This window comes from Crinia signifera, chromosome 11 (assembly GCF_055691185.1).
Source record: "Crinia signifera chromosome 11, ASM5569118v1, whole genome shotgun sequence".
NCBI lineage: Eukaryota > Metazoa > Chordata > Amphibia > Anura > Myobatrachidae > Crinia > Crinia signifera.
This window is the reverse complement of record NC_139227.1, coordinates 98,627,183-98,646,363: the sequence shown is the minus strand read 5'-3', so window position 1 is coordinate 98,646,363 and position 19,181 is coordinate 98,627,183. Positions and strand designations below refer to the sequence as shown.

The window sequence follows — 19,181 nt, the reverse complement described above, 5'->3', positions numbered from 1 at the left end:
TGGAATTGCCGGAAGGGGGACAGGGGGTCTGCAAATTGCAGGAGGGGGGTGCGGGGGTCCGCAAATCGCGGGAGGGGGGTGGTCTGCAAATTGCTGGAGGGGGGGTCAGTGAATCGGGAAGGGGGTTGCGGGGGTCCATGAATCGCGGGAGGGGGCACGAGGGTGCCGTGAATCGCGGGGGGGTGAATTGTGGGAGGGGCGCAGGGGGTGCCATGATTCGCGGGAGGGGGCGCAGGAGAGGGGGGGCTAGAATCGGGGGAGGGGGGGCGCAGGGGTACGCGAATCGAGGGAGAGGCCGGGCGGTCCGCAAATTGCGGGAGGGGGGGTCAGTGAATCGGGAAGGGGGTTGCGGGGGTCCGTGAATCGCGGGAGGGGGCACGAGGGTGCCGTGAATCGCGGGGGGGGGGGGGTGAATTGTGGGAGGGGCGCAGGGGGTGCCATGATTCGCGGGAGGGGGGCGCAGGAGGGGGGGGGCTAGAATCGGGGGAGGGGGGCGCAGGGGTACGCGAATCGAGGGAGAGGCCGGCGGTCCGCAAATTGCGGGAGGGGGGCTCGGGCGTGAATCGCGGGAGGGGGGGGTCCCCGAATAGTGGGAGGGGGTGGGGGTCCACAAATCGTGGGAGGGGGGCGCGAATCGTGGGAGAGGGTTTGCAGGGGGGGGCGTGAATCGCGGGGGTCCTTGAATAGCGGGAGGGGGTGGGGGTCCGCAAATTGTGGGAGGGGGGCGTCGCGAATCACGGGTGGGGGGGTCGCGTGGGGTGCAGCGAATCGCGAGAGAGGGGGTCGTGGGGGGTGCAGTGAATCTCGGGGGGGGGGGGCGGGAGGGGGGACAAGTCGGCCTAATGTATGGGGGCCTTAAGCAACAACCCTTGAATTATACGGCACACTTGGCTCACCCCTGGACTGATACAGCACAAAAATGTTTTTTTTTTCAGAGAGCACCTTAGATGTCTCCCACAGTAGTCCCATATAACATCCCCCCTTAGTAGTAGCCTTAGTAATGCCCCCTCAGTAGTTCCCCCTTAGTAGATGTACCTTTAGATTCCCAATGTATTTTTGTCCCCCTTGAGCGGCCCCCATTAATTTATGCAGCCTCTATTTGTTCCCCCATTAGATCCCCCCCCCCCCCATAGTGTTATTTTGTCCCCCCTTGCCGAATGAAGATGGCGCCGGAGCCGGGACTTTTATAGAGATCCGGTCTCGCGACAATCCGACGCGGGATGATGACGTTTGGCCTCTGAAACATGGCGGGACCTGGCAAACTCCTCGGACCGGCCTCTGATTAGGTAAGTTTGGGGGGGTTGTCATCTCTAGGATCCGAACCCTATATATAATTATTATTATTTGTATAAAGTTTCCACAGCAGCTCCTTCCCCTCCCCAGGGCCTGTTCCCCCTTCTGATGACCCGGGGAGGGGGAAGGGGCAGGTTACAAAATTTTGACAATTGGGTATTAATGCGGCTTTAAATGGACAGGGAAAAAAGTTTAACGCACAGTGACACAATCCTATACCATGATAACAATAGTTATACACACCGTGACATAGGAAGGAGGAAAACACAACCTCTTGCTGTTCAGATCTGGGATGAATTTTGATCTATAAATATTAATGAATGAATGTATAAGATATCATTACCTGTTTAATATGGTGCTAGTAGGCTTTGGTACAGTTCCATTGTTTCCATTCCCTTCCCCATAGTCCCTTTTAGTTTCTTTCTGATCTCTCTTATCAGTCCTTGAGGTGTAATAATCCTTGAACAATAGAATATATTGGGAAGAGGTTACATCTTAAGGGCCCTAGACACGGGGCGACATTCAGGCATTTTCTGAGCGATTTTACTAAATCGCTCAGAAAATGCCTAAAAACGCATGTAAATTGCTGTGTGTGTGTGTGTAGACCACACAGAAATTTAAATGCGCGAGCCCACCAGTCTGAATCAGGCAGCGATTAGGGTGTACCCGTACAGGTGCGGCGAGCTGAGACGTGTTCTATGAATTCTTTCATACGTTGGGCCAGAAATTATTATGTTTATTATTATGTTTAGAAATTCTTCCTGATTTTTTAGCAAAAATTCAACATACACATTTTCTCTCCAATTTTCTTTAGTATTTGGCAAAATATATAAAAGTCGTGTGATTTAATAAATACCTGTACAGTGCTTCCCTGTATGCTGCAGAGTGAGTGCACACAAGGGTTATATAAATGTGCCGTCCCCCGGTGGGTTCGCTACAATTCCCAGCATGCCTTAGCAGCCATTGCCTTCATTAAAGTCACTAATTGCCTGAAACGGAACGTAATGAGGAGTCTTAGGCTGCCCACTGGGCTTTCCTGCATCCCCCCAGGTTATATTATAACGAAATCGATGAAAGAAAATTTCTTTTGCACAAGAAAAAAATGACACATTCATTCCTTTGTTCCCTAATTATGACTTTATTTCCCCAGACATACGCCCTGCGGGGCCTTGTTCCAGGATGTAAATTGGCATACTGGTGCCAGAAGGAATAGAACAGTAGCTAAAATGGGTTGAAAATGCCGGCCCTGGTCGTGCGCGTGCGAGGCCTGGTGCGGGTCTCCATTCTCTGTTAGAGGGTCAGACACGGGTGATAAATCAAAGGCATCATTGCTGCCATCTTGGCTATTAAACTTCTACTGCTGTGGTTCCGTGGGGCAGATAGGTTGTGCTGACCGGGGGGGTTGTCTCATGCTCTGAATCCCACATTCTATCCCTTCTGCTGGAATCCCGGTTGTAAGTATGCCAGGGTGTCTTAATCTTGGTCTGGGGTTTAAGAACTCAAGGAGACTAGGGGAGTATGGTTAGAGATAGGCTGAGGGGGGGGGGGGGGGGGGTGGGGTGGCTAGGGTTCGGTACTGAGAATGGGGGTTTAGGGTTAGGCACATGTGTACTTTAAATGCCCCTAAGGGGCCCAGGCTTCTGTATCCATCACATATGGCTTTAAGCAATGGCCTCTGTAGAGATCCAAAATTCAAATAGGTGAGCCACGCCCAACTGCCAGTCAGTTTTGAATGGCAGTTGGTGGCAGTGAGTGGTGCACCCCTATTTGAATTTTGAACTGCACTGCAGCCCCCCCTCTGGATCCGCCACTGGCTCTGTCTCACATGTATGTAGCAGATAAATCATCACATGTGCAACAAGAATGATCCCGTTTGTTGCCATTTTGGTTTTTCTGTTCTCTGGGAATATTTCTGTTCCCTGGTCGTAGGGTGCTCAGCACGGGGTCAGAACACGAAAGCAGCACATGGGCGCATTAACGTGACGCCGCGTGCTGGCGCACTGATAGTCCAGGTGTCTGCAATGTGTGTGCGGTACAGTCCGTGTAATGTATTCTATGAGTCTGTTCTTCTTGTGACAGACAGAAAGCTGAGAGAACCTCGCAGATCAGAGCTGATCGTTCTGTCACTCCTGATTCTCGTCACTGCGACACCGCGAGTAACGTGACGGGACTGACAGCTTCTGATTCGCCTGTGTGCGCACTACTTCGTCCTATCTCTGCAGATATATATATATTCCACAACCTGTCGGCTGAATAACAATTTCCTTTTACTAATCACTTCCACCTACAGATACATTTCATTTCATATTGTTGTGCTTTCCGGGTGCCACCTGTGCCTTCCGGCCATGCATTTATATCACCAGGCAGAGTTCTTTTAATGGGATATGAATGCCATCACCCAGCAGACCACACAGCGGGGGCCTGACCTTAATGAAGTCATTGATTAACCATGTGGTCTATGTACAAGTCCTTGGAGAGAGATAATGTATAAACCAGCTCCTCTGAGTCTTATTTACAGCAATACAGATCTATCCATTAGGAACACACACACACACCTGCTGCTGCTTCTTATTCTCCCCCATATCAACCCAAACCGGCGACTTACTGCGTGTTCTGGCCGCAGTGGGTCTGGGGATGAATCTATAATGCACGAGCGGAACCAGGACAATGAGATTTGATCATTCTACATTAAGCGCCTTCGCTATTGTGTGGCGTAATTGCTGTTATTTTATCGGTAGGACTTTCCAGAGATCTGCTCCCCGTAGAAACAATCTTTTGTGCCTGAGACATCTATTTCTTCATCTGACTTTCATTTTCCTAAAATCATTAAATTTCTAATCGCACTTGCCAAATATAGTTTTGATAAACCAAAGTATTCCCGTGTCACTTCTTGTGAGGTATCATCTGGTCTGTGAGATCTCTTGTGATTATCAGGCAGCACGGTTGGTGTAGTGGTTAGCATTGCTGCCTCAAGGTGCAGAGGTCATGGGTTTATTTCCTATCACTTGTGCGTTTCCTTCTGTTTCCTTCCTCGCTCCAAAAATATACTGGTACGTCAATTGGCTCCCGATATCCCTGGTGTATATGTGCGTAGGCAATATAGAGTGTAAGCTCCACTGGTTCAGTGACTGATGTAAATGGGCAAATATACTCTGTACAGCGCCATGGAATATGTGTGCGCTATACTATACGCTGGGTCTTCTCAGTGTGTGGCTCCCAGCCCTATGTACTGTACTTAGCCCATTGCTGCTGCTGCCAAGTAATCCGTACCGGCTGGTGTGTTCCATAAGGGTTTTCAGGGTAGGGCTTTTGCCTGGCTCCCACTAGGCATGCAGGAGATGGGGCAGATCTTTATGACGTATATACCCTTATATATGCTGCCTGATCTCCTCTGATATAGGGACATTGCCTTCCTTGTACTGGGGTCACACTGACCAGCTCCTAGTACTGTTCTCCTGTTCTCAGCATGACGCAGCAGCAGCAGGTGACATGTGACCGCTGTGCCAGGCTTTTGTACAGATACTAGCCGTAGCAGAGCAGGGGAACAGATGTATTGTAACCTGACATTCTGTATTAAACATGTGCAAGTCATAGGTGCCCGTTTAATAGAACCTTAATGAATAAGTGTAAGAAGAACACAGTTGCATTATAATTAACTGCATACTTATTACTGGGGGCAGAAGCAGATAATTCAGCTCACAATGGAATCCAGCGACCAGCACGGAAGCCTACAGCGCAGTATGGGATGCTGATCGTTTCTACATAAGTGATTTATCATGTTGTTCTCAGCTTTCCAGTAAGGGGCTATAATAAGGGTCTGTGCCGCTACATCTTCCTCACCTTGTGCCAGATGTACTAAGCTTCATAAAGTGATACAATGGAGAGTGATAAACAGCCAGCCAATCAGCTCTTGCCTGCCATGTCACAGACTGTGTTGGAAAAATGTCAGGCAGGAGCTGATTGGTTGGTTGTTTATCACTCTCCATTTTATCACTTTTGAAGCTTAGTGCAGCTGGCCCCTTATCTCTTGTGTGCAGGAATCCTGTCTGCTGCTGTCTACTGTACAGCAGGTAGCCACAAGTGGTCCTTGGTGGTCCCTTCTCTCCCCCTCTCTCTCTTCCCCCCCATCCTCATCCCCTCTAGACAGATGTCTCATCTTCTGCAGGATAGAAGCAGCCCACGCTCTCCTGGATCACAGCCATAAATCCTATCCGAATTATATTCCTGCTACAGAAAGCCATGGCTATTTCGGATGATGTTGAGAATGGCTTTCTTCTCTGCTCTAGCACCTAGGGGGTCCCCTCAAGTCCTACTCCATTCAGTGGTTGTGCCCCAGGCTTTGCGTTTAGTCTTGCAGTCCTGAACAGAAAGGCGCTTGTTGTTGGCCCTTGTCATAACTGCAAATCTGTGTGTATCTATATACAGTATATATAGTGGTGAAACCAGGTTAGTTTCACCAGAGAGTGATATATTTCACTGGACACAACTGCCCTGTAATGGGTTAAGGAGACATCCAGCCTCAGAGAGAGTGATTTGCAGCCAGGTAACAGAACCTGGCTCACTGTAAAGCCAGGAATGGGTCTCTGGGGTGTGTTTGGGGGTGAGACTGGTTTCAGACCTGCACAGCCAGAGGTGGGAAGTGGGCTGATTGCAGTAGAAGGGATAAAAGACCTTAAGGTGCCCACACACTAGAAAGATCTGCGATCATAAGATGTGCGCATAAATTAGCCTTGAAATCTTTTTTCCGTCCTGGACAAAGGATTTCAGGCAAGCGCACATCTTTACCAAAGATTTTTGTTAAGATCCCCTGTGCGTTCCTATGAATCTTTTGTTAAATCTTCTGATCTTTTGTGCAGCACGTAAGATCAGAAGATTCAGCTAAAGATCCACGGGAGCGCGCATCGGACAAAAATCGGCCGATTTTCGTCGGATTATCGGTAAACATCGGATGATATATCGGCCGATTTATCGGAAATCGGCTCAAAAATCGTTCTAGTGTGTGGGCACCTTAATGTGGGGTACACACCACGACGACCCGCTCACGATGCACATTGTGAGCGGGTCGTCAGTGTTTCTCCAGACCCGCTCACGATGATGCGAGGGGACACGACCCGCTCACGATGTGCACCGTGAGCGGGTCCGATCCGATGGCGATCTGCACCCGGCTGTATGGTCGTTCTTCAGATCCTACATGCTGCAGGTAGGATCTGAATAACACCCGACCGACTTGCGGGACCACGCATCGGTATCGGTCCACACCAGGACAGAAAAGGGCCCAATCACCACACAATCTACATCCAATTGGTCGGAATTGGATCTAGATTGATGGGATCGGACCCCTGTCGTCCTGGTGTGTACCCAGCATAAGTGTTGTAGCACCAGGGACTTGGTCTGGCAGTGCCTGGAGGCACCGAGCGCATGGAGTGCTGCATGGACAAAAACACTTCCTTGATTGATTGTATGAAGCTTGTTTGCTGTAAAGAGGATTTGTGGTTTGGATGACATTAAATACACTCAAAAATACTGAAATCTGCCCTCTGTGTCCTATCTGAATGACAAACCTGTTACAAAAAATATACATATTATATTAGCGGTAGTGAGCAAGAGAGGTGTATATGTTTAAGAAACCCTATTTATAGTTAACGAACTGTTTCCCTTAATTGCCTGTACATCCCGAGTCCCCCACCATGCAATTTTTTTTAATGGCATTTTAGAGGCAGGTGCGCCGAAGCTTCGCAGTTCTTCTCCGATGACAAACGCCTAGAACCGCTGTCATACCACAGAGCCGCGTTTCGCATCGGTGACGTCACCATTTCAGGATCAGTGCCGCAGATCATTAATGAGAAATTGCATATTCATTTTCCTACTTTGCTGTATTTAGCTTTCTCATCTGTGAGAATCTTATTCAAATGACAATTAATTACCCCATCGTACATTCAGATTGTCAGATGTCATTCTGTCTTCTTCCTCGGAGATCCATTACCGCCGCGGAGATGAAGTCTCCGGAACAACAGATGAGATTAGTTAAAAAAAAACACATTACAAGGAACCTAAATGCTTTTCTGGCAATTAGTTTTAAGAAAAATAATTACTTCTCTTTTTTTTTTATTTATGTGGTAAGAACCTTCTTAATGTATTCACATTCTCAAGGCTGGATTATTAACATTTCTTTATTAAGATTTATAAAGCGCCAGCAAATTCCATTGTATGTTCCAATTTGGATAGAACAGTAATTAAATGACAATGGATAATAGAAAGACAAGGAGGTAGGAAGGCCCTGCTTGCAAGCTTCAACTCTATAGCAGAGGTTCTCCAATGCTGTCCTCAAATCATGACAGCACTACAGGTTTTCGGGATATCCCTGTTTGTGCACATATAGTACAATGAAGCACACTACTCTCCTTGTCTCAGTATAGGATATTCTCTGGCAATCACTCTTTGATCCTCCCGGCCGCTCCCAGGGTCCACCCAAACTTGGCCTCATTTCAGAGAGGCCAAGCCCAAACTGAGACTCTCCTCCACTATTGGGGACTTCAGAAGCCACGCCCATAGATTTCTGGATAGAGAGAGAAGCAAATTGCCTTTTATTGACTGTTCGACTTGCAAACAGCCTGTTTCCATGCTGCTGATCTCATCAGTGTAGGATATTGTACAATGGCTTCTTATTGGTCCTTATTTTTATCCTTCTTTTTTGTCCTTTATTTTTTTTAGGTAATAGCAAAACTCACAATACAGAATATACATGCAGTACATAGAATAGTATTGGCTACAATGCATCCTGTCCTGTTATTGCAACATGATTGTAAATACAATAATGTTACATCTGCCATTGTCGACAGAGATATAAATATTAGGTCAGGGTGCAATTTGTTGTTTAACGTTAGCGTTGGCGTATAATTCCCAGTCTTTAATGTATCCGCACAAGGCCGCTCAGTTATATAATATGAGGCGTACCCGTCATTCTTCCCTAGGTCTTTTGCAATATTTTCAGATTTGTTTTCCCAGCACAGATGGATACTGTACATATTCCAAAATCTTGGACTCCAAAATCCGTAGGTGGCCGGCTCTATAGAAATACAGGCGGCTCCCATATTTGCGCACATTTGCAGCTGTAGCGACATTAGCGCCCATCATGAATCAGCCCAAATGTTCTCTGATCAAAGGGAGTATCTGCAAGGCGTAAATAATTTTTGGGATTGGAACCATTGTAATTAGGCTCTGACATAGTAACAAAGATGTTTCCATGGTTTCAGGTCTGACAGAAATGGGGTGTTTATAGTACGGAGGAAATATGACACGTTATAAATAGATGTGGGGCGTCTAATTCCTAAATATCGTTGCTGGGTTTTGCTGTTGGTTATTTTAGAGAGACGTGCCAAAGCTCTCGGCGGATCCTCAGGTGACGGGAGGCGGAAATGGCGACCTATGAATCTGCCTCTCCCTGGGATAAACGATCGTAGAGTTCATTATTACATCAGTTACAGGAGACGCATTCATTACAAAATATGGGGTTCTAGCTCACTGTTACTGTGTGTAAGTGATGGGTTTGTGGGTGCGATTCAATAGCTGTAATAGGTCGATGGTAAATGATGGAAACAATGGAGAAAATAAGAAACTTGTGTCCGCTGTATATGGGGGTAGCGGGACCAACTACTACCACACTGATGTCATGTCTTGTGTCTGCTGTATATGGGGGTAGCGGGACCAACTTCTACCACACTGATGTCATGTCTTGTGTCCGCTGTATATGGGGGTAGCGGGACCAACTACTACCACACTGATGTCATGTCTTGTGTCCGCTGTATATGGGGGTAGCGGAACCAACTTCTACCACACTGATGTCATGTCTTGTGTCCGCTGTATATGGGGGTAGCGGGACCAACTTCTACCACACTGATGTCATGTCTTGTGTCCGCTGTATATGGGGGTAGCGGGACTAACTTCTACCACACTGATGTCATGTCTTGTGTCCGCTGTATATGGGGGTAGCGGGACCAACTACTACCACACTGATGTCATGTCTTGTGTCTGCTGTATATGGGGGTAGCGGGACCAACTACTACCACACTGATGTCATGTCTTGTGTCCGCTGTATATGGGGGTAGCGGGACCAACTACTACCACACTGATGTCATGTCTTGTGTCCGCTGTATATGGGGGTAGCGGGACCAACTACTACCACACTGATGTCATGTCTTGTGTCCGCTGTATATGGGGGTAGCGGGACCAACTTCTACCACACTGATGTCATGTCTTGTGTCCGCTGTATATGGGGGTAGCGGGACTAACTACTACCACACTGATGTCATGTCTTGTGTCCGCTGTATATGGGGGCAGCGGGACCAACTACTACCACACTGATGTCATGTCTTGTGTCTGCTGTATATGGGGGTAGCGGGACCAACTTCTACCACACTGATGTCATGTCTTGTGTCCGCTGTATATGGGGGTAGCGGGACCAACTTCTACCACACTGATGTCATGTCTTGTGTCCGCTGTATATGGGGGTAGCGGGACCAACTTCTACCACACTGATGTCATGTCTTGTGTCCGCTGTATATGGGGGTAGCGGGACCAACTTCTACCACACTGATGTCATGTCTTGTGTCTGCTGTATATGGGGGTAGCGGGACCAACTTCTACCACACTGATGTCATGTCTTGTGTCCGCTGTATATGGGGGTAGCGGGACCAACTTCTACCACACTGATGTCATGTCTTGTGTCCGCTGTATATGGGGGTAGCGGGACCAACTTCTACCACACTGATGTCATGTCTTGTGTCCGCTGTATATGGGGGTAGCGGGACCAACTTCTACCACACTGATGTCATGTCTTGTGTCCGCTGTATATGGGGGTAGCGGGACCAACTTCTACCACACTGATGTCATGTCTTGTGTCCGCTGTATATGGGGGTAGCGGGACCAACTTCTACCACACTGATGTCATGTCTTGTGTCTGCTGTATATGGGGGTAGCGGGACCAACTTCTACCACACTGATGTCATGTCTTGTGTCCGCTGTATATGGAGGTAGCGGGACCAACTTCTACCACACTGATGTCATGTCTTGTGTCCGCTGTACATGGGGGTAGCAGGACCAACTTCTACCACACTGATGTCATGTCTTGTGTCCGCTGTATATGGGGGTAGCGGGACCAACTTCTACCACACTGATGTCATGTCTTGTGTCTGCTGTATATGGGGGTAGCGGGACCAACTTCTACCACACTGATGTCATGTCTTGTGTCTGCTGTATATGGGGGTAGCGGGACCAACTTCTACCACACTGATGTCATGTCTTGTGTCCGCTGTATATGGGGGTAGCGGGACCAACTACTACCACACTGATGTCATGTCTTGTGTCCGCTGTATATGGGGGTAGCGGGACCAACTACTACCACACTGATGTCATGTCTTGTGTCCGCTGTATATGGGGTAGCGGGACCAACTACTACCACACTGATGCCATGTCTTAAATCTGCTGTATATGGGGGCAGCGGGACCAACTACTACCACACTGATGCCATGCCTTGTGTCCGCTGTATATGGGGGTAGCGGGACCAACTTCTACCACACTGATGTCATGTCTTGTGTCCGCTGTATATGGGGGTAGCGGGACCAACTTCTACCACACTGATGTCATGTCTTGTGTCCGCTGTATATGGGGGTAGCGGGACCAACTACTACCACACTGATGTCATGTCTTGTGTCTGCTGTATATGGGGGTAGCGGGATCAACTACTACCACACTGATGTCATGTCTTGTGTCCGCTGTATATGGGGGTAGCGGGACCAACTACTACCACACTGATGTCATGTCTTGTGTCCGCTGTATATGGGGGTAGCGGGACCAACTACTACCACACTGATGTCATGTCTTGTGTCCGCTGTATATGGGGGTAGCGGGACCAAATTCTACCACACTGATGTCATGTCTTGTGTCCGCTGTATATGGGGGTAGCGGGACTAACTACTACCACACTGATGTCATGTCTTGTGTCCGCTGTATATGGGGGCAGCGGGACCAACTACTACCACACTGATGTCATGTCTTGTGTCTGCTGTATATGGGGGTAGCGGGACCAACTTCTACCACACTGATGTCATGTCTTGTGTCCGCTGTATATGGGGGTAGCGGGACCAACTTCTACCACACTGATGTCATGTCTTGTGTCCGCTGTATATGGGGGTAGCGGGACCAACTTCTACCACACTGATGTCATGTCTTGTGTCCGCTGTATATGGGGGTAGCGGGACCAACTTCTACCACACTGATGTCATGTCTTGTGTCCGCTGTATATGGGGGTAGCGGGACCAACTTCTACCACACTGATGTCATGTCTTGTGTCCGCTGTATATGGGGGTAGCGGGACCAACTTCTACCACACTGATGTCATGTCTTGTGTCTGCTGTATATGGGGGTAGCGGGACCAACTTCTACCACACTGATGTCATGTCTTGTGTCCGCTGTATATGGGGGTAGCGGGACCAACTACTACCACACTGATGTCATGTCTTGTGTCCGCTGTATATGGGGGTAGCGGGACCAACTACTACCACACTGATGTCATGTCTTGTGTCCGCTGTATATGGGGTAGCGGGACCAACTACTACCACACTGATGCCATGTCTTAAATCTGCTGTATATGGGGGCAGCGGGACCAACTACTACCACACTGATGCCATGCCTTGTGTCCGCTTTATATGGGGGTAGCGGGACCAGCTACTACCACACTGATGTCATGTCTTGTGTCCGCTGTGTATGGAGGTAGCGGGACCAACTACTACCACACTGATGTCATGTCTTGTGTCCGCTGTATATGGGGTAGCGGGACCAACTACTACCACACTGATGCCATGTCTTGTGTCCGCTGTATATGAAGGTAGCGGCACCAACTACTACAACACTGATGCCATGTCTTGTGTCCGCTGTATATGGGGTAGCGGGACCAACTACTACCACACTGATGTCATGTCTTGTGCCCGCTGTATATGGGGTAGCGGGACCAACTACTACCACACTGATGTCATGTCTTGTGTCCGCTGTGTATGGGGGTAGGGGGACCAACTACTACCACACTGATGTCATGTCTTGTATCCTAAGTTACTACTGTTCTTGTTTTGCACATTTGTTTCTGCACCTTGTTATGTGGGACCCGTGCGGCACTGTATAAATAATGGGAAATAATAAATGTTTGGGATTTGGTAAAATGACTCCTGAAACTGGATCATTAATTCATTCTTTGTAAGCTACATTCTCCTTCTCCTACACAGCGAAGGCCAAATCCAAGTGTGGCCCAACGTTCTTTCCCTGCGCCAGCGGCATCCACTGCATCATTGGGCGCTTCCAGTGCAATGGGCTAGAGGACTGTCCTGATGGGAGCGATGAGGAGAACTGCAGTAAGTGTCTTTGGCACGTGGATTTATATGGGGGTGGGACGGGGGGTGTATGCGGTTTATTGGTGACTGTTGCTGCTCCTCTCTTCCAGTCGCTCACCCGCTGCTCTGCTCAACCACTCGGTTCCACTGCAAGAACAAGCTGTGCATAGACAAGAGCTTCGTCTGCAACGGCCAGAAGAACTGCGAGGACAACAGTGACGAGGAGCATTGCCCAAACTCGCAAGGTATGCCAAGAGCTAAGCCACTACACTGTCATTCCCACCACCGGCGCACATTCAATAGGGCAGCTATACCGCCATTCCCACCACCAGCACACGTTCAGTAGGGCAGCTACACCGCCGTTCAGTAGGGAAGCTACACCGCCGTTCAGTAGGGCAGCTATACCGCCATTCCCACCACCGGCACACGTTCAGTAGGGCAGCTATACCGCCATTCCCACCACCGGCACACGTTCAGTAGGGCAGCTATACCGCCACTCCCACCACCGGCGCACGTTCAGTAGGGCAGCTACACCACCGTTCAGTAGGGCAGCTACACCGCCATTCCTACCACCGGCGCACGTTCAGTAGGGCAGCTATACCGCCAATCCCACCACCGGCACACGTTCAGTAGGGCAGCTACACCGCCATTCCCACCACCGCCACACGTTCAGTAGGGCAGCTACACCGCCATTCCCACCACCGCCACACGTTCAGTAGGGCAGCTATACCGCCATTCCCACCACCAGCACACGTTCAGTAGGGCAGCTACAACAGCATTCCCACCACTGGCACACGTTCAGTAGGGCAGCTATACGCACATTCCCACCACGGCACACGTTCAGTAGGGCAGCTACACCCACATTCCCACCACCGGCACACGTTCCGTAGGGCAGCTACACCACCGTTCAGTAGGGCAGCTACACCGCCATTCCCACCACCGGCACACATTCAGTAGGGCAGCTACACCGCCATTGCCACCATCGGCAAACGTTCAGTAGGGCAGCTATACCGCCATTCCCACCACTGGCATACATTCAGTAGGGCAGCTATACAGTTATTCCCACCACTGGCACATGTTCAGTAGGGCAGCTACACCACCATTCAGTAGGGCAGCTATACAGCCATTCCCACCACTGGCACACATTCAGTCGGGCAGCTACACCGCCATTCCCACCACCGGCACACATTCAGTAGGGCAGCTATACCTCCATTCCCACCACCGGCACGCATTCAGTAGGGCAGCTACACCACCGTTCAGTAGGGAAGCTATACCGCCATTCCCACCACCGACACACATTCAGTAGGGCAGCTATACCTCCATTCCCACCACCGGCACGCATTCAGTAGGGCAGCTACACCGCCATTGCCACCATCGGCACACGTTCAGTAGGGCAGCTATACCGCCATTCCCACCACGGCACACATTCAGTAGGGCAGCTACACCGACATTGCCACCATCAGCACACATTCAGTAGGGCAGCTATACCGCCATTCCCACCACTGGCACACGTTCAGTAGGGCAGCTACACCGCCATTGCCACCACTAGCACACGTTCAGTAGGGCAGCTATACCGCCATTCCCACCACCGCCACATGTTCAGTAGGGCAGCTACACCACCATTCAGTAGGGAAGCTATACAGCCATTCCCACCATAGGCACATGTTCAGTAGGGCATCTACACCACCATTCCAACCACCGGCACACATTCAGTAGGGCAGCCATACCGCCATTGCCACCATCGGCACAGCTACACCGCTACTGGAATAAATCTCTGGTGAGCATGGGGACCAATGCTGTGCGGTTAGGTAGGAGTGGATCAGCTCACAGGCCATGTATAGGTAGACCTTCAGTAGTTCCACACCAAAGGATTAACATGCACGTCGACATTTTGCTTGCGTCAACCTTGTGCATGTGAACCTTTTGTCAGCATCTGCCATGTGCAGGTCGACCTTTTGGCAATGTCTACCTTGTGCATGTTGACGTCTGTAGCGTAGACCTAGATGTTGTCTGTATGTCCGTTCTCCGGATACCAAGTAGTAGTATGGAAGGGAACATGTCTATAGGCACAGGGGTCCAAGCGTTACCCAGAATCCCTTGCTGCAGTACGATATGTATGATGGGGGCTTAAAACATAAAGGACAAATAAGTGACAGAAATTTCTCAAAATAACTTTTTATCAAAAGGTCCCTGAGATTTTTATCTTTTGCATATCGGTTTGTCTCTACACTTCGATGTCGCTGCCTGTGACTGCGCCTCCGGGTTACTGTACACATCAGCATGCTCCCTGTGTGCGCTGGAAAGAGCGCAGAACTAAGTTCGCTCTCTAGGGGGAAGCCCGGTCCTTTATTGTCTTACTAGAATATCCGCAAAGCAAAAAGTATTTGTGTCTGCAGACACCTCCTATTTACCCCTTACACACAATTAGTGCCTGGTGCTGTCTCACTGGGGCATGATGGGACCACCGGGGGATTGCTGTGATCAGGGCCCGCGATTACGGGGCGGGGCTAGCCGCCATTAGTGAGAACAAAGCCTGCAGAGAACGTGGCTATTACAGAGCGTGGTCTGGGCCCCGTAATACAGTATGAAGTATATCAGAAATATTCAGTATAATGATATGATAATGATATACTGCACTGTGGTGATCATGCCATTACCCTGGGGAATGTAATGTCACATATGTATAATTATAGAGCACATGAGAGTGATCATGTCTATACAGGGTCAGGAGAGGCTCCAGGTCTCCAGATAAAAATAGGCCCATCATCCTCATGATAGTATAATGATGACCTGCTGTTCAGAGGACCACACCTATACACTGTAGGGGTGTACACACCCACATGCCATTGGCCACACCCACCACTGGCCACACCCGCTAGTAAATGATCACACCCACGCAGTACTGGTCTCACAGTAGGCAAATTAAAATTTCCGTTTCTAAGCCCTATGTGCCCCTTCATCTGGCCGGGGCATTTGCATAATGACAATTGAATAAGCGTTAATTCACAGACCGAGTTACTAACCATTTTAAGACCAAACTCCAGGTTTGTTTCAAGTTTTTGCTAATTTTTATATGGTCCAGCCTAATGTCCTCAGTTATTGATGAGAGAGGGATGAGATTATGTCTTTCATGTACTGAATGGTGTAATTTCTATTGTGCGCTTCCGTATTCTTACGTACGGTTATTATACGTCTATCCGCATCCAACGCCTCCGGACGGCACAGACTTCCCATTATAATGATAAGATGATTCCAGTTACACGACGCATGTATTTGAAGTGAGGCCGATACTGAGAGAGCTTCTTTCTGATGTGAGCCTGAAAGCCCGCCGTTACCCAGAGGCCCTTGCTGCGGCGGTACTTAATCAGACGGTTTCCCAGAGCTCTGCCTGAAGCCGCAGTTCCGTGTGCTTCTCTATTGAGTCCAAGACCGATAATTACTCATTTGCGGAACCAAAAGCCCAGGTTGTGGCGCACTTCTACAATGAGACGGCAGCAGCCCGTCACCCAAAAAGCCCGCCCTCCCTCCCCCCCACTCCCCCCTCAGTAAGTGCTGCGACTCTGTTCACGCTTCACAATCGGATCATGAGTCAGGATCCTGCACCTGCTCCACAGACGTAAATACGTTCAGGGGATTAGATTATTTTTAGCATCATCAACCAGAAAACTGTATTTTTCCTAATTATCCATCTCGGAGAATAATTTCCGTAGGGTAAGTGACATTATTAAGCGACAAAGTGTCATTTTTATTTATTTTTTCTTTTAAAGGAAAAACGCATCAGATTTTATAATGAGCAGATAACAAAAGTAACTGGGAGTTTTAGCATCATGCACCCCATTACTGGCATTCTGCAAGTGCGTCTCCCCCTACTCAGCCACACAGGTTAATTCCAGGGATCGTCAGTGCCCTTCTCCTCCACTCTTCCTCCTCATTGCTTTGATATCACTTTCTAAGGGTTCTGCTCCCCTAAGGATCTCCCCGTGTATATGATCCCCCCCCAAGTATCATGAAGGACATGAAAGGATCAGGGCTGTGTTTCTATTTCTCCGGCTTCTTTCATTGACTGAGATCAGAGGATGTTTTTATGAGAGGTAAATAGTGGCAGTGCGAGAACTCAGGTCTGCGGGTACTTGTCGATTTACCAGGAACTGGGAGCTCTTTTAGCCCTTTACATGGCACCTAGCTTCCAGGATGGCGTACGGGGGGTATAGGCGAATAACTGCACTTGTGTGTTATACAGTTGTATCAAGCTGACTGTGTAAATGCAGCACACTGAGCTCGGCGGGTATAAGATGTAGTTGTTCTTGTGCTCCTTGCATGGTGCCAGTGCAGTTATGTTGCACTGTATATATAGCATGCTTTGTGTGTTGCAACATCTGGGCTGCACTGGAGTGTACTCCAACTCATGGGAGTATTTACCTTGATTGATATTTGGGCATACTTACCAAACATTATAAGTGTCCCCATGTAACTGCAACGGTGGAAAATAACACTTAACGTCATGCTTGGCTATTCTCCTGGGAGACTATGGAGTTCTCAGAGATTCCTGGGAGAGTGGGCTGCACCCTCAAATCCCACCCACTTCCCAGTTGATGTAATTGGGCCCCAGCGGTGCACTTCTGTGTAGATCTCACCATTACGAGGTCGGGGGTAGAATCGCAGTAATGCAAATTGCTTTGTATCAGTCCCTGAACTTACCTTTTTATACCTAGCTTCCACCATATCTAGATTAAAGGGGGACGCAGAGCATACTGTGTCCCAGGCCCTCCTTTCCAAAGGGGCCCCCCTAGCTGGAGCACACTGACGTCACTGGCTGTCCCTCTTATGCAGCAGCAGAACCCAGGCAGTCCGAATGCGAGCAGGACAGTATGGAGAGACAGAAGAGTGTTAGGTTTCAAGAGCTGGAACTGGAATGGGTCATTTTTGAGAGATACGCATAATCTAATATAACCCACCACCACTTCCACCACCTTTGACAGGGGATGTCTTAAGTGCCCCGGGCACCCCAAAGGCTTAATCAGGCCCTGCCCTTAGCTATGTACTAAACTCACAGGAGTATAAATATCAATAACCGTTGTCTGAGTTACATCCCGGGGATTTGAGTGATGTCTTTCACAGTTTTTAAATACTTCTCCTGGGCCACTGCGCAAACGTAGTGTCAGTACCTGGAAACCGCTGGAGAGGGAGCGTGAGATCCCTCTTCTTTGAATATGCCTCCACATAGCCATGAAGCAGTTTTTGCCATCTGAGGATGGGGTAATCCAACAAGACCATAGGGGTCAGACTACAGTGTCCAATAATGATGATAATATGGACTTCTGTCTGCAGTAGTAGTTAGCCTTTTGCAGAAGATTTGTGTCATCTCCAACATTAGACTGTTCTTACATAGTGATCATTCTAGCACCCTGTATCTTCCAAAACCCACGCAGTCTCTTACCCGCCTGGGGTGCCATTCTCTGCTGTGTTGTTCTAGCACAGGTCTGGTCTGCATACCAGTGGTGAAATACAGACCACACTGTGCTAGAAGCACCACAGGGAAGAGGAACTGCATGGGTTTTGAAAGCTGGAGGGCGATCTATAAAAGTATGCAGAAATTGTATAATTATTTTGATAAATCATTAGTAGGGTTAAAATAAGGTCTATGAGTAGGGAATATCCCCCCCCCCCCCCCCCCCAAATTAATTCTAGAGGACTTATTCTAGAGAAATTCTAGAGAAGTAAAACAGTCCTGTAATGTCATATATATTACTTACCTGGTTAAACGCCATCTTTGCTATAGCGATATGATGCACTAGTTAAATGTCCATGAAAATGACGGAATGAAAGAATCGACACTACCTGCTCCTACCTCCAATCTCTGTCTTCCCAGCTCCCTCTCTCCATATTCAGCAAGTTTGAAACAGATCATTTTGGTTTCACTTTCTGTTGAGAAGTAATTTGGTCCATCGAATGGCCTCTAGTGGTCACTGGTGGTACTTCACCTCAGTGGTGAGAATTTAGCCTTTTTTTTATTTTAATATAAAATAGTGGCTTTAGTTTAGCCCAACTCACCTCCCAGTGAGCGAAATGAGCCATGCAAGCTGATGGAGTACACTAAGTGCTCAGGTGTTTGTTAGCTATACCACATCCAGAAAGTTCTGTAAAATTGCACACCTATGTATACACGTGTAATAACCTTACAAATGAATCGTATTCCGCACATATACTGTATAGCCGCAGAAGGACTTATTACGTACATATACTGTATAGCCGCAGATGGACTTATTGTGTACATATACTGTATAGCCGCAGATGGATCGTATTACGTACATATACTGTATAGCCGCAGATGGATCGTATTACGTACATATACTGTATAGCCGCAGATGGATTGTATTACGTACGTGTACTGTATAGCCGCAGATGGATTGTATTACGTACATGTACTGTATAGCCGCAGATGGATTGTATTACGTACATATACTGTATAGCCGCAGATGGATTGTATTACGTACATATACTGTATAGCCG

The 19,181-nt window shown here is 48.6% G+C and overlaps 1 protein-coding gene across 1 annotated transcript in view; it reads left to right on the top strand.

The window, feature by feature from the left end:
• Nucleotides 1–19,181, top strand: part of LDLRAD3 (low density lipoprotein receptor class A domain containing 3) — a 116,640-nt gene that overhangs the window by 43,880 nt on the left and 53,579 nt on the right. Inside the window, exons 3-4 of the mRNA XM_083163863.1 lie at nt 12,567–12,692; nt 12,782–12,916. Coding sequence (XP_083019989.1) covers nt 12,567–12,692; nt 12,782–12,916 — 261 coding nt within the window. The remainder of the gene's footprint in view (nt 1–12,566; nt 12,693–12,781; nt 12,917–19,181) is intronic.